The sequence below is a fragment of the Rutilus rutilus genome, assembly GCF_951802725.1.
Source record: "Rutilus rutilus genome assembly, chromosome: 25".
In the NCBI taxonomy this organism is placed as follows: domain Eukaryota; kingdom Metazoa; phylum Chordata; class Actinopteri; order Cypriniformes; family Leuciscidae; genus Rutilus; species Rutilus rutilus.
In genome coordinates this window covers 26514131-26527458 of record NC_140229.1, presented here as the reverse complement: position 1 = coordinate 26527458, position 13328 = coordinate 26514131, and the positions used below count along the sequence as shown (strand labels likewise).

General features: G+C 42.7%; 1 protein-coding gene across 2 annotated transcripts in view; it reads right to left on the bottom strand.

Moving 5' to 3' along the window:
* Nucleotides 1–13328, bottom strand: part of map3k1 (mitogen-activated protein kinase kinase kinase 1, E3 ubiquitin protein ligase) — a 62091-nt gene that overhangs the window by 8592 nt on the left and 40171 nt on the right. For both annotated transcript variants that reach the window (XM_084400704.1, XM_084400705.1), the window contains exons 9-16: nt 13117–13312; nt 12039–12287; nt 7320–7441; nt 6711–6802; nt 5775–5967; nt 3539–4796; nt 2554–2706; nt 2123–2285 (exon numbers count right to left, since the gene is read on the bottom strand). In XM_084400704.1, the coding sequence (XP_084256830.1) occupies nt 2123–2285; nt 2554–2706; nt 3539–4796; nt 5775–5967; nt 6711–6802; nt 7320–7441; nt 12039–12287; nt 13117–13312 (2426 nt within the window). The remainder of the gene's footprint in view (nt 1–2122; nt 2286–2553; nt 2707–3538; nt 4797–5774; nt 5968–6710; nt 6803–7319; nt 7442–12038; nt 12288–13116; nt 13313–13328) is intronic.

The following is a 13328-nucleotide window of genomic DNA, read 5'->3' as shown; positions in this document are numbered from 1 at the left end:
ATCAATCTCTGCTCTCTTCCTTTTCTGTTGTTCATGCTGCGAAATCTTTATATTTCCACAACAAGATCAACAGCGCTTCTAACACACGAACACTTCTCAAGACATTCAACTCTCTCCTCCTATTCAACTCGCAGGCTTGGGTAATTTCACTGCTTAAAAAAACAACATTGAACACGTCACTTGTAGAGTTACAGACCTGTCTCTCTTCTACCATTCATAGCGAAAACACTTGAACGAGTTGCTTTCAACCAAGTATCATCTTTCCTGCCTCAGAATAACCAGCTGGATGTCAACCAAGTTGGCTTCAAGCAAGGCCATTCAACCAAGACTGCATTACTGTAGGTCACAGAAGCCCTGCGAATCACGATTCTCATTCACAGATCTCATTCTCCTGGATCTGTCTGCTGCCTTCGACACTGTGGATCATCAGATCCTTATGTCCACCCTCTCATCACTGGGAATCACAGGAACTCCACTTAACTGGTTTGAATCCTATCTCACAGGTAGGTCTTTCAGGGTTGCCTGGAGAGTTGAAATATCCAAAGCACATCAGCTGATCACAGGTGTTCTCCAGGGTTCAGTGCTTGGACCCCTGCTCTTCTCCATTTACACCACTTCACTGGGACCCATCATACAGGCACATGGTTTCTCCTACCACTGCTATGCTGATGACACACAGCTCTTCCACTCATTACAACCAGATGATCCCACAGTAGCTGCACGGATCTCAAGACGTCTGGCGGACATCTCTGCATTGATGAAGGAACATCACCTGCAGCTCAACCTGGCAAAGACTGAGCTTCTCGTCCTCTCTGCCAATCTGTCTCTACAGCACGATTTCAAATTCCAGCTAGATTCATCCTCAATCACCCCATCAAGGTCAGTCAGAAATACTGGAGTAATCTTTGATGACCAGCTGACCTTCACAGACCTCTGTTCATCTCTCTGCACTGGCTACCACTCGCTGCTCGTATCAAGTTCAAGACATTGATGCTTGCTTACAGATCAACCACAGGCTCAGCTCCCTCCTACTTTCACTCACTCCTACGAGCCTACATCCCTACCAAAAGCCTACGATCGGTCAACGAGCGACGTCTCGTGGTGCCATCACAGAGAGCCACAAAATCACTCTCCAGAACATTCTCATTCACAGTTCCTTGCTGGTGGAATGACCTCCCTCATCCGGAATGCAGAATCCCTGACAACATTCAAAAGACAGCTGAACTCATCTCTTCTGTGAGCACTTAGCCTCTTTAATCCTCTCTTTTCTGGCTTATGCTACACTAAGCAATGCCTGAAGTTTGTATTTTGAGCACTTCTTGCGTACTTTTTGCCTCTTCATGATTACTCGCTTGCTTTAGTTCTCATTTATAAGTCGCTTTGGACAAAGGCGTTTGCTAAATGACTAAATGTAAATGTACAGTGGTCACAGAAAAAAGTTATTTTGTAGACAAAGAAATTAAAATGGATCCTTTTACTAATGTGTATTGATCCTCAGAAAGAATAACTGGCAAACTAAGGACCGCTGAAAGAGAGGTGAGATGGTTTGATGTCACTTCAGAAAGAGGGATTACGTGAGATTCGCTTACAACTGGAATTTTAAGGTAGTTTGAGTTTGGCATATTAATTATTAGGCTGCTAATAATAAGTGTTAGCTAGGGTTGCCAATGTGCATATATAATACAGAATCGTCCCATTAAGCAGTGATTCATTTATAAGCATGAATACAAGCATTTGAAGTTTAAGACATCAAAGTAGCTTTCCATATTAAACCCAGTTTGTCCCATATATGCTCTAATGTAGTCTAGCGTACACACAGGCAAACGCTGTATTATTTTGAGTCTTTGGACTGGACATTTTTCTGGGACCTGGCAACCCTGGTGAGATCCCAATACGACCACTACATTTAAGGAGCAGTTACATTTACTTTTGTTCAGCAAATTTTCATGGCCCAAATCCAGCCATTTCAACATTCCACGCCAATGGGAATTTTGCGCAAGAGCATATTTCACAGCAGGTTCAAGTTTGACCAATCTTGACCAACAAAAAACTGCTTGGTTTGAAAGTAATACTGGACCCGTTGACCACACCTTTACTCTTTGCAAGTTTGTGGACAACCCACCTGCCATCCACTCCACAAAAAGGTTGTAGTTGTTCTTCTCACAAGTTGCCCCAAGCATTCGGATGATGTTTGGGTGGTTAAGGAGACCCATCATGCGAATTTCCTCTCGCAGTGCCTCCACCACCTCCTCCTGCTCTGAGGAGGTGTTCCTCACATACGTCACCTGATGAATAAAATTACAATCAACCATCGTGTCTGTATGTGTTCTGCAATAGCTGCCAAAAACAAAACATATTCAGCCCCCATGTGTACATATTTAGTGCTTTTGTATACCCCAGGGGTGTCCAACCTTGAGTAAGTGACCCGTTAACAATTTCTCCGCATTTTCGGATAATTTTCATTAATTTGCGTTTACAACCATCCAAACACACAGATCCCCCATAAAGTGTTAGGAAAAAGTATCGGGTGGTGTGTGTAACAGATATTCTCACCTGTTTGACAGCCATCAGAGTACCAGTGCCCACATCCTGAGCCTGGTAACATGACGAAAAGGCACCCAGGCCAATTTGTTGCCCTTTTAACCATTCCTTGCCCTCCCTGTATGGCTGCTTTGCTTTGGTATGACCAGGCAGAGTCTCTGGTGTCTGACCATGAGAAGGAAAAAAGGCAGGGAGAAATGAAGCCAAACAAACTTTTTGATCCTAAAATTGTACATGAGCAGTGCTTGCGTAAGGCAGAATGATTGAAAAGTCAAGGTTTAAGACCTAGATGTTATTGGTGTCAAATCTCTTTCTACATTCTCAGAAAACCTTTAGAGGTACAACAGCTTGTAACTGGGGCAGTGCCCTTAATGGGACATCTTTGTACCTTATTTCCACCATACCTAACCTTATTGTACCATATTTCACGGTGGAACCTTAATGGTACAGGAACCAGGCCCTGTTCACACCTGGTATTAAGATCTGTTTGGTCGATCGGATCACAAGTAGACGACGCTAATACAGGTGTAAACGGGGTCTAAAACCTTTTGCGCTTTTCCACTTTTGACCACTTACAGAGGTAGTCGAAAACGCATTAGACCGGATTGCTTTCGTAGTGTAAACGCTCATGTGGTCAATCGAATGTGTTCAAACATCCACAAAAGACCACATGCTCTCCGCCTACTGACCTGATGCGTAAACATTATGGGAAGCGCACTAGCCAGACACGATTTAAACTTTGTCGGCTGAAGACCCAAGTTTGGTTTGAAGATGAAAAACCAACCAAGCACCATGTTCTCTCGACCAAAACAGATCTTAATACCAGGTCTAAACAGGGCCTAATCTACTAATATGCACCCTTTTTGGGGTAAATAAGGTACCATGTTGTCCTTTTAAGGGTACTGCCCCAGTGACAAGCTGTTATTTCTGACAGTGTACAGGAGTCGCCTTTATTTTTGAGCAGAGTTTACTATGATATTAATAGCCATGCACTTACATCCACCTGAATAATGATCACGTCCTCTCCTTTCTCCACCTGTAACTGCGGGATGATAGGCAGGGCATCTTGAGACTCGGACATTGCCATGACCACAGCCAGCGCCTCCTCTTCCTCAGCCTCCATCTTCTCCTTGCACTTCTGGTTCTTGGTCATGTCCTCACTGTAGGTGTCGTCGTTGGTGTTGGCCTGCTCCGGTGACAGCACTGCCACTTCGGACTGGAAGGTGACGGTGCTGTCTGCCACAGGTATGGAGGCCTCCAACAGGTCCTCGATGCTGGAACTGAGATCGGCCGAAGCGTCTATGCCGGGGAATTTCTCCTCGACTGGTGTGAAGACCGTGTCCTCGCTGGGGATGAGAGCAGAGCCGCCACTGCAGCACACCTCGTCTCTGGACCTGCCCTCCTGAAGGTCCAGTTTCATGTTGCTCTTTGTCCCTGGGCTTAAAGCTTTAGCTCCATCAGATGGAGAGGGTCGACAGGGTCTGGGCCAGTGGATGTGACTCGAGGGAAGCGGTCGAGCTTGGGTGAACACAGGGGAGGGCAGCTTCTCTGGCTCCTTCCCACTACAGGCACCTCCACTTAATCCCTTCTGCACTGGCAACTTGCGCTGGGAACTCAGTGAGGACTGGGGGAGTTTGTTGGGAATAAAACTCTGTGGAAGGCCTTTGTGGTTTTCTGGAGGGAAGGCAGTGGCGTTGGCCATGGACAGAGAAGGAAGGCTCGGGGGTTGACTGGATGAGGGGGAGTTCAAACATTGACTAGGTCTGTTTCGGGCCTGAATAGGGGGCTTTGGAAACTCAGCAGGGCTTGTGACGATGTTTGAGAGTCTCTCTGTTATGTCATCTACAGGAGTTGAACTGGCTTGACCTGAAAGCGGCACCTTGGCGGTCGGCTGCTGTAGACCATGGGTGGGCGAGTTCCTTTCTGTCGTACACGGGGAGTTATGGGGGGCGGTGGGCTCGATGAAGGCATTGGAGAGCGAACTGTGACCGGTCTGTAGGTCGTCCACTCCCAGATGGATGGCTTCCAAGATGTCCATCTCCTCAGCGATGGCTAGAAGACGCCTGCGCATGCGGGCGTAGTGAGTGGAACTGGTGACGCTGAGCATGTCCAGAAGCTTGACAAAGACATGAGGCACACGAGCTACCATACGGGCAGCGCTCAGGAAGACGCGACGAGAAAGCTTACCCACCATGGAGTGAGAGTTATCGATGGACTGCAGCGCAAAACTTAGAAGAGGCAGCAGCTTCTGGTACCTACAAAGGCAAAATAATGGAGTTAAAACCAATGCCAATACAGGAAAGCACTTTCCACAAAAAGACTGCAAACTGGTTTTCCTTTACTTTTAAAATCGTTTTTCAATTATCAAGAACTGAATGAATATTGAGCGATGCTTTGCTTGCAACCCTGGTACAACTGAGGTCTGAGATGCAATCAACAGTAAAGGCCCGGGTATACTTCGTTTTCCACATTGCGCTCCGTCTCGCACACAGTTGAGCATGCTAGCTTTTCAAAGTACACTCCATTGGCCATGAGCACGGAAAGACGCGCTCGGCAGATGCATACTCTCCAGTGGACTTTGCTTTTAAGTGCTCAAGTCACTTGCACATGTGCGCGCCGAAGTATACTTTGGGCGTTACTGTGTCTGCAAAGGTGTGACCCAAATGGGCCATACAATTAGTGAGACAATGTCATCTGTTACCATATAAAGGTCTGGTTGCACAGACAGAACCTTTGGCTAAGATTTTAAGAAGGATGAGACATGAAATAATCAACTGCTGTGTTTGTGAAGCATTTTGCTCAAGACAAGAGTAAAAACTAAAAAAAACAAAAACAAAAAAACAACCTTTAATACATTAAATTTGGCTGATCAGCTGTTGGGTGGCTCGCCAAAAAAAAAACAAGTAAACAGATACCAATCTAGCAAGCTCTTAATGAGTGATGGGTAACACTGCAGATGTCCCAATTCGATTTGATTTTGACCTCGATTCAGTTTGATTAGATTCTGATTCATTAGATTTATAATTTCCATTTTGCTTACATATGCAAGAAATTATTCTAGGTTAAATCTACAATCCCAGTACTTGTTTTTAACTGTATAATTTAAAATCGTATCTCTAGAAAATGATGACATGTCCTAAAAATTATTTACAGGGTTGCAAAAATGGCAAACTTTTATAAAGGTTCATAACCGGAAAACAGAAACTCAGCGAGATTAGCATGTATTTCTGTACCTCTCCACAAGGTTTTGGGCCTGGTTGCAGTCTCCACCTGACACAATATGAGGGTAGAATTCAGCAGGAAACTCCAGTAAGAGCCTGTCGATCAGACACAGACGACCCAGCAGTGCTTGCCAGTTATTGGCCTCCGTTTTAGAGCCCAAGATACAGTTCAGGACATAGTCAACTCCACCGATACCAATAGAGCCTAATGGAAAATCAGAGATGAACATGTTTCCATTGAAAAGCAAACAAATAATAAAAAAAAAAGGGTACATTTATCAGTCAATAATGTAAGCTTCTTATTCCTCACACAAAGCTAAAGTATAGGTGCATCCCAATTCTCGTATTTATGCTCTATTCTATGCGGTTTTGTAATATAAAGTGTAGGGTGTTCACACTGAAAATGTCAAAATGTAACTAATAAATAAAAAAGAAGTGTAGAATGTCTGACATTTCTTGCACTCTGTCACAGCTTTCCTTTTATACGAATGGAGAGAGGCTATCAGACTCCAGTGATGGTTGACAAAATAACATTTTAAACCTTATACACTAGACCAGGGGTGCAAAACTCAGCCCTACAGAGTTCAGCTTCAACCCTTATCAAGCACTTCAGGCTTATTTGAAAACTACAGGTATGTGTGCTGGAGCGGGGTTGGGCTTTGCACCCCTGCACTAGACAGTTGAGTACATAGTGCATAGTGTATAGTGTGTCTTCTGGGACACAACATAAATAACTTCAAACAACATGGAATATCGTTAATAAAGTCAAATGGACTACTTTTATGATGCTTTTCTTGTAGATTGCCAGCCACAAAAACTAAATTTGCCTTTCTGGGTGCACTATCAATTTAAATAATAAGAAATAGGAAGCTGTTCACGGAATATTAACCACCAGCCAACTTCAGGATATTTCATTGTTACACAGATTTGCTGATTACAAATTTGTACCTGCTTTGAGGATTTCTCTGCCCACAGCGAGTTCCCCCATTTGACCTTTGCACAGCTCCAGTAGCGTGGACACGGACAGCTGACTGGTGCGACTATGAGCACAACAAGACAAACACGTACACTTAGCAAACCTACTTCAAAAGAGCATTTAAAGTCAACAGGACTACTAAAAATAAACACGTGATTATACATCAAGAATTGATTGGATGGGGAAAAGAGGACGTCAGAGAAAAGCTTTCAGTTACTAGATTCTGATGAAAGATTGTTTACTTTAAAATAACATGCACCAATGAATCATTCACAATATGACCAGAGAGTCGTGGTGAAGTAACAGTAACATTTGATTTCATACTGACAACTCTTTAAAACAAGCAATAATTTGTCTGTGCCTACAGTGCCCGTCCACTAGGTGGCAATAGCCTGTTAACTTCACGACAGCCTAGAAATGATTTGATGTATACCAGATCTTCTGATTGTGATCATTCCCCTTTTGGCTAGCTTTGAATAATGGAGGAATCCTGGATCAGGCCAATTACACCCAGGCAACTCATTTATCCACTACGCATGACGACTAGGGCCCAATCAGAGACGCTCTTCAGCGAGTTGTACCTGTTGGCGTCTGCACACTTGACCAGTATGGTTTCCACCACGGGCCGCAGCAGCTGCTGTAGGCGAGTCCGCTCTGACACAGAGTGACAGGGGGTGTAGACAAGCATCGCTCGCAGGGTTTTCTGAAACACAGCGCAAAGATCGACTCTTAATACAGATCACAAACGATGTTGCCAAATTCAGGACTGTGGCTTGTGTTGTGGATCCTCTAGTCCTGTGTTGAGCACAAGACTGGTTCTCAGACAGTGTGGTTCAGGAATCAGGACACAGAGGGATGCACGATTCATTTAAACATTTACCCCCGGTTTCACAGTCAAGGCTCAAGTCTAATCCTGGACTAAAATGCATGTTTGAGCTGTTTTAACTGAAAGCATATCCTAAAATATGTCAGTGCCATTGTTTTGTCTCAAGATTGACACCAGTGAAGTTTTTTTCTAAGGCACGTTTATAAAAGCTACTTCAATGTCCTAATTGAACTATGACCTAATCCTGGCTTAATCTAAACCCTGTCTGTGAAACCAGGCCTGAAAGTGCGTGTTGTCAACAAAAGAGAAGCTTTAAGAGTATTCCTCAAATAAAAGCATGATTGTTTAACATTTAAAAATGAAGAAATTAAGACGGCAATAAATATTAATATTGGAAATTTAGATGTACTATAAAATAAAATTCGTATTTTTCTTAAATATTAGTTTTTTACTTTACAGTGAAATTATAATAGTACTATTTTTATTTTGTTTAATATACTTAGTGATGATGATAATAATGATGATAATAATAATAATAATAATAATAATAATAATATTTAGTAATAATAACTATCAAAATAATAAAATAATATTAATATATTATTATTGCCATACTAACATACAATTACAACATTTGTGGTCAAACTGTGCTACAAAGAAGCAAAGCAAAAAGAGATTATATTATTTTAAAACAACAACAACAACAAACAATACATTTTCAATCAGAATCACAATTTTTATCATAAATATCACAAAATAAGGCATCCCAACACTGGGCATCATGTGATGGCCAAATATAGTACCAACATACTGTCCAAAAGTAAAAATGTTAACATTTAAATGTGGATTCACTTATTTTATTTGTTTGTTTGTTTTAGTGTTGTGTTTAAAAGTCTCTCGAATTTGAAAATGTCCATGTTGGCATCTGCCGAACACAGCTAGCTTCTACACAGTGACCGAGTTTGATTGGCTCTGACGTCAACAACAAAAGAAACAAGACGCCTTTTCTTCTCCATTTTAAAAGCTGATACGCATTTCTATTTTAAAAGCCTTTATACACAAACACAAGTATGTGATTAGTTGCAGTTCATTAATTATTTGCATTACCAGCGTATTCTCCCTGAGGTCTGAACAGTCCTGTGATCGGCTTGACTACAGTACATTAACAGTGCTACAGTGTGTGTGTGTGTGTGTGTGTGTGTGTGTGTGTGTGTGTGTGTGTGTGTGTGTGTGTGTGTGTGTGTGTGTGTGAGAAAGAGTTCACCCTGACCCTGACTCCCAGAGAGAGCTGGGAAGTGGTGACTGATAGCACAGTGCACTGGAGCGCGGCCCAGCATTGATTAACACAGCATACACACCCCTCCCGAGCACACACACACATTCACCCGCCTACACATACACACACACACACACACACACACACACTAAAAGGATCAAATAATTCTCCTCTGCATGCAAAAAATAACTCCACGTCAAGTATAAACAGTGAAACATTATGACATTTGAACTCGCCACATTTAGTTCACAAGCAGACTTCAGATCAGCCAGAGCGCTACACAACTGCAGTGTTTACAGAGCAGTCTAACACAAGGTAACGTCCTGAAAGCTTTTGTCTGTAGTATTTTTAGTTCACAGAGACAGCCCTCTTTCCTGGTGCGTGTTCGAAGAATATAGAAAAACTGCTGGAAAACCCCGAACGGACAAAACGCTTGTTGTTTTCATAAAGGCGGCTCACTGGAGCACAGAGCCTGAGGGAAAGACACCAAGTCCGAGCAGCAAGAGCTATTGTTTTTTTTGTTGGTTTGTTTGTTGTTTTTAAGGAGGAAAAATAGGTTATGAAAGAAAGAAAAAAAATAAACCTTTCTTTCCCAGCTTCAGTCTGAGGATCCCTGCTGCTTCCAGACTTCCTGGTTTGAAGTGAACTTTAAAACTAGCCAGCGTGGTTTGTTGCACTTTAGCACTCTGGCCCGGTTCAGATAACCTCAGATCAAAGTTGACAAAAGGAAAAGAAATATCTAGACATTGTATTCAATGATGATGTTTTTGCACACCAGCCAATGGCAAGTAAAACGCATTAAGGGCCATGAAACGGTATTTTGTGCTATTTCTGTTTTATTTCTTGGGATTTTTACTGAGAGAACAGTCTATAGGCGAAGGGCTGGGAGATCAGATATTACTGGTATTATTGCATTTTGCTGGTGTTATTGCATCATTTTGCTTGCAATTTAAAATTAGGGAATGAGTATTTGTGTAAGTGCTATGTGAAAAGAGTCAATGTTTTCTATTTGAAGGAACACTAACTTAAAATAATTCTTCGTCACATAGCACTTTACCCAGCACTCAAAACACTTTACATATGGAAGAGGGGAATCTCCTCAAACACCACCTGATGATGATGATGATGATGATGATGATGATGCGACGGCAGCCAGAACACACACCACACACCGGCTTACTGGTGGAGAGGAGACCGTGATGAAGCCAATCAGTGTGTATGGGGATGATTAGGAGGAGCCATGATGATGGACAGAGGACAATGGGCAAATTTGGGATTTTTAGTGACCTGGGATTCTTCAAAGAACTTGCTTTGTTGCATATTCTATATTGACCAGTCCAATTTGGACGTACCCGTGGTATGATGGAGGACACTGAAACCAGCCAAAGTGATCACATCTTCCTCAATGTGGCTCAGTCACCCGTTCTGACCAGGTCATGTGAACATTCTCCTTTGTCCTGAGTTGTGGTGTTAATGAAGCTAAATGAAAAGAGCAAATGAAAGAGCAAAGGCCACCAAGCCAAAACGATGAGCCAGTCCTCGGGTTTAACCAGCCCTGATGACTGTAGGAGCTCTTGGTTCGTGCAGGATTGTGCAACTTCCTTTTGCCGTGCCACAATCTCTCTCGTTCATGTGATCTCAACAGAAGCATCACACGCCATCAACATGACAAGTGAAGTGGTCACATGATAACAGCAGTGGGTCAGGCATGTGAAACAGTGGTCGAGTAAGCTCACATGTCACGGCACTTCACGATTCTGCATGGACATAATTAGGGCTGGAGTGTTTGAATAATAAAGAATGAATGTAACCCAGTGGTTACCAAACTGAGGCGGCGTGACCTGGAGTTATAAAACGTGTACAGTCAGCAGATTGTTATGCAAAAGATTACTCTTCAGGGTTATACAAGACCCCACTGCGAAATTATCCTTATTGCCACTAGTAAATAGTTGAACACAAAATATTAATTTGACATATCTAATGACCTCACGATGACTCAATACAGCCTGAGTGGTCTGTCCTGGTTGTAGAGGTTGTCGTGTAATAACAGCCCCCTAGATGGAGCGACTGAGGAATCAGAGTATTGCAGGGAGCCGTGTGAGAATATAAATGGATGATGCACGGTTCTGCACTGAGCATGGACACTTTTGTGAACGGACTGCCAGTGGCAGGTAAACAAAGCAGATGATGAATGTACTTCGAATGTCACAGCTGCCAAAACACTGTCTGTCTACACCAGACGCGAGCAGCGCAACAAAAACAGACAGAAGCCATTATAATCAGTGATGCTGTCTACACTGGATGTGGCGCGACACAACATGACAAATCCCCGAGAGTAAACTCATGCCCCTCCGGTATTGCAGGAATATAGTACTGGACTTATAGTAATGGATTGCAACGCTCGCTTTGTCACGTCCAGTGAAGACAAGAGACGAGGCATGGCTCTCGGGTTCACCAGAGCAGCGGTGGGTAATGAAGAGAGACCACAGTGTGTTGTGTCTGGGCCTGAAAACATTAGCTTCTGACAGTATGACAGCCGAACAAGTTAAGACGCCACTTAGAGATTCATCACGAACACAAAGAGAAGCCTGCAGAAGTTTAGTACTGTGTCATTTACAAAGTTTCAAATCCTATAGGATTGTGCAAGCAATGTTTTGTCTGAGCGTGTCTTCATGTGGGGCAGAAAGAGAGTGGGAACCACTGTTAACCTGTGCAGTCTGTTCGACTGAAGCACTTATTCATTGTCATGTCGGTAACACTTTGCATTAAGTTCATTAGTTAACATTAGTTAATGTATTAACTAACATGAACTAACAAAGATTAATAAAAACTGTAAAAAATGTATTTCTCATCGTTAATGTTGGTTAATAAAATCCAGCTGTTCATTGTTTGTTCATGTGAGTTCACAGTGCATTAACTAATGTTAACAATACAACCTTTGATTTTAATAACGTATTAGTAAAAGTTTTAATTAATATTAACTAAGATTAATAAATGCTGAAGAACTATTGTTCATTCTTAGTTCATGTTAACTAAGGTAGTTAACTAATGAACCTTATTGTAAAGTGTTACCATCATGTCTAACAGATAATATACTACTGACAGTATTACTGAAGTGATGTTGTTTATTCAGTGTGCTAACCCTATATCTTCAGCTGCTGTATCAGGGGCAAGCGTGAGTGTTATAAAGCCTCTCACCAGTGCTGCCACATAGACCTTGTAGACGGGGTCGGCGCAGACCATGGAGAGCACACTGCAGCACGACTCCACCACCACCTCTCCGGTCACCGTGCCCAGCCCCGCCCCCGGCCCCGCCCCGGCCAATGAGTGCTCCCCGTTGGCCAGCAGGAGCGCCCCGCTCACGTCATGTGACAGCCGCCGGAGGGCCATCTCCCTGATGTTCCAGTTACGGGAAAAGAGACAGCCAACCAGCTCCAGACCAAACACCTGAGGGAACGCATGAACACACACAACAGACCGTCAGCGGGACCGTTCACGTCAGATAATAACATTAAGAATCAGAAGGGTCACTTTTTTCACTGCAATTTTGAAAAAGAAATAAAATAGAAAAAACAGAAAGCTTTCGTACATTGTTGCATATTATTGTTACAAATTAAATGATAAAAGAAAAATACTACCATGCAAAAGAACCACATTTAATTGAAATAGATATGTTTGGTAACACTGTAATTCTTACGACTGCATTTAAATCTTTTTTTTGCCATTGCATTACAGTAATGAGAATTTAGATATGTCAGTTTATGTGAGATTCCCTAAAATATAGTGAGTTTTGCCAATACTGGCAGCCAACAATTATTTTTGAGATATTGATGGCCTATAATAAAATCTATTCTGTTGTGCACGTTTTTAAAGGCGTTGTCCAGCCAAAAACCCTGACATCATTTTCTCACTCTTATGTTCTTCCAAACCTGTATTCATTTCTTTCTTCTGCAGAACACTAATTATTTTGACATTCAATGGGAACCAACACTGTTTGGTTACCAACATTCTTCAAAATATCTTCTTTTGTGTTCCATAGAAGAAAGAAAGTCATACAGAACAACTTGAGGTTGAGTAAATGATGACAGGATTTTTATTTTTGGGTCAACTACTGGGTCTTATATAGGTTCAAGAATACATGGAAGCCATGTTCATTTTGTTCATGAATGGTCACTTTAATGAGTTTTTTTGTCTGAAGACCTGATGCAGGATCGTGTGTGTGTGTGTGTGTGTGTGTGTGTGTGTGTGTGTGTGTGTGTGTGTGTGTGTACGGCACCTTGATCCAGGGTTCGGCGAGCTCTGTGTAAGTCTGCGGGATGTGCTGCACTCCGTACTGTGGGAGAGAGAAGTCGCCCTCCTGCCCCGATCTGGAGCTCTCGGCCTGAAGAGATGAAGACGATGAAGAGGAAGCTGCGGTGGTTTGACTCTGGGAGTGGTTTGTTGTGCTTTCCACTGTAGATGAGGCCTCAAAACTACACACAAACACAG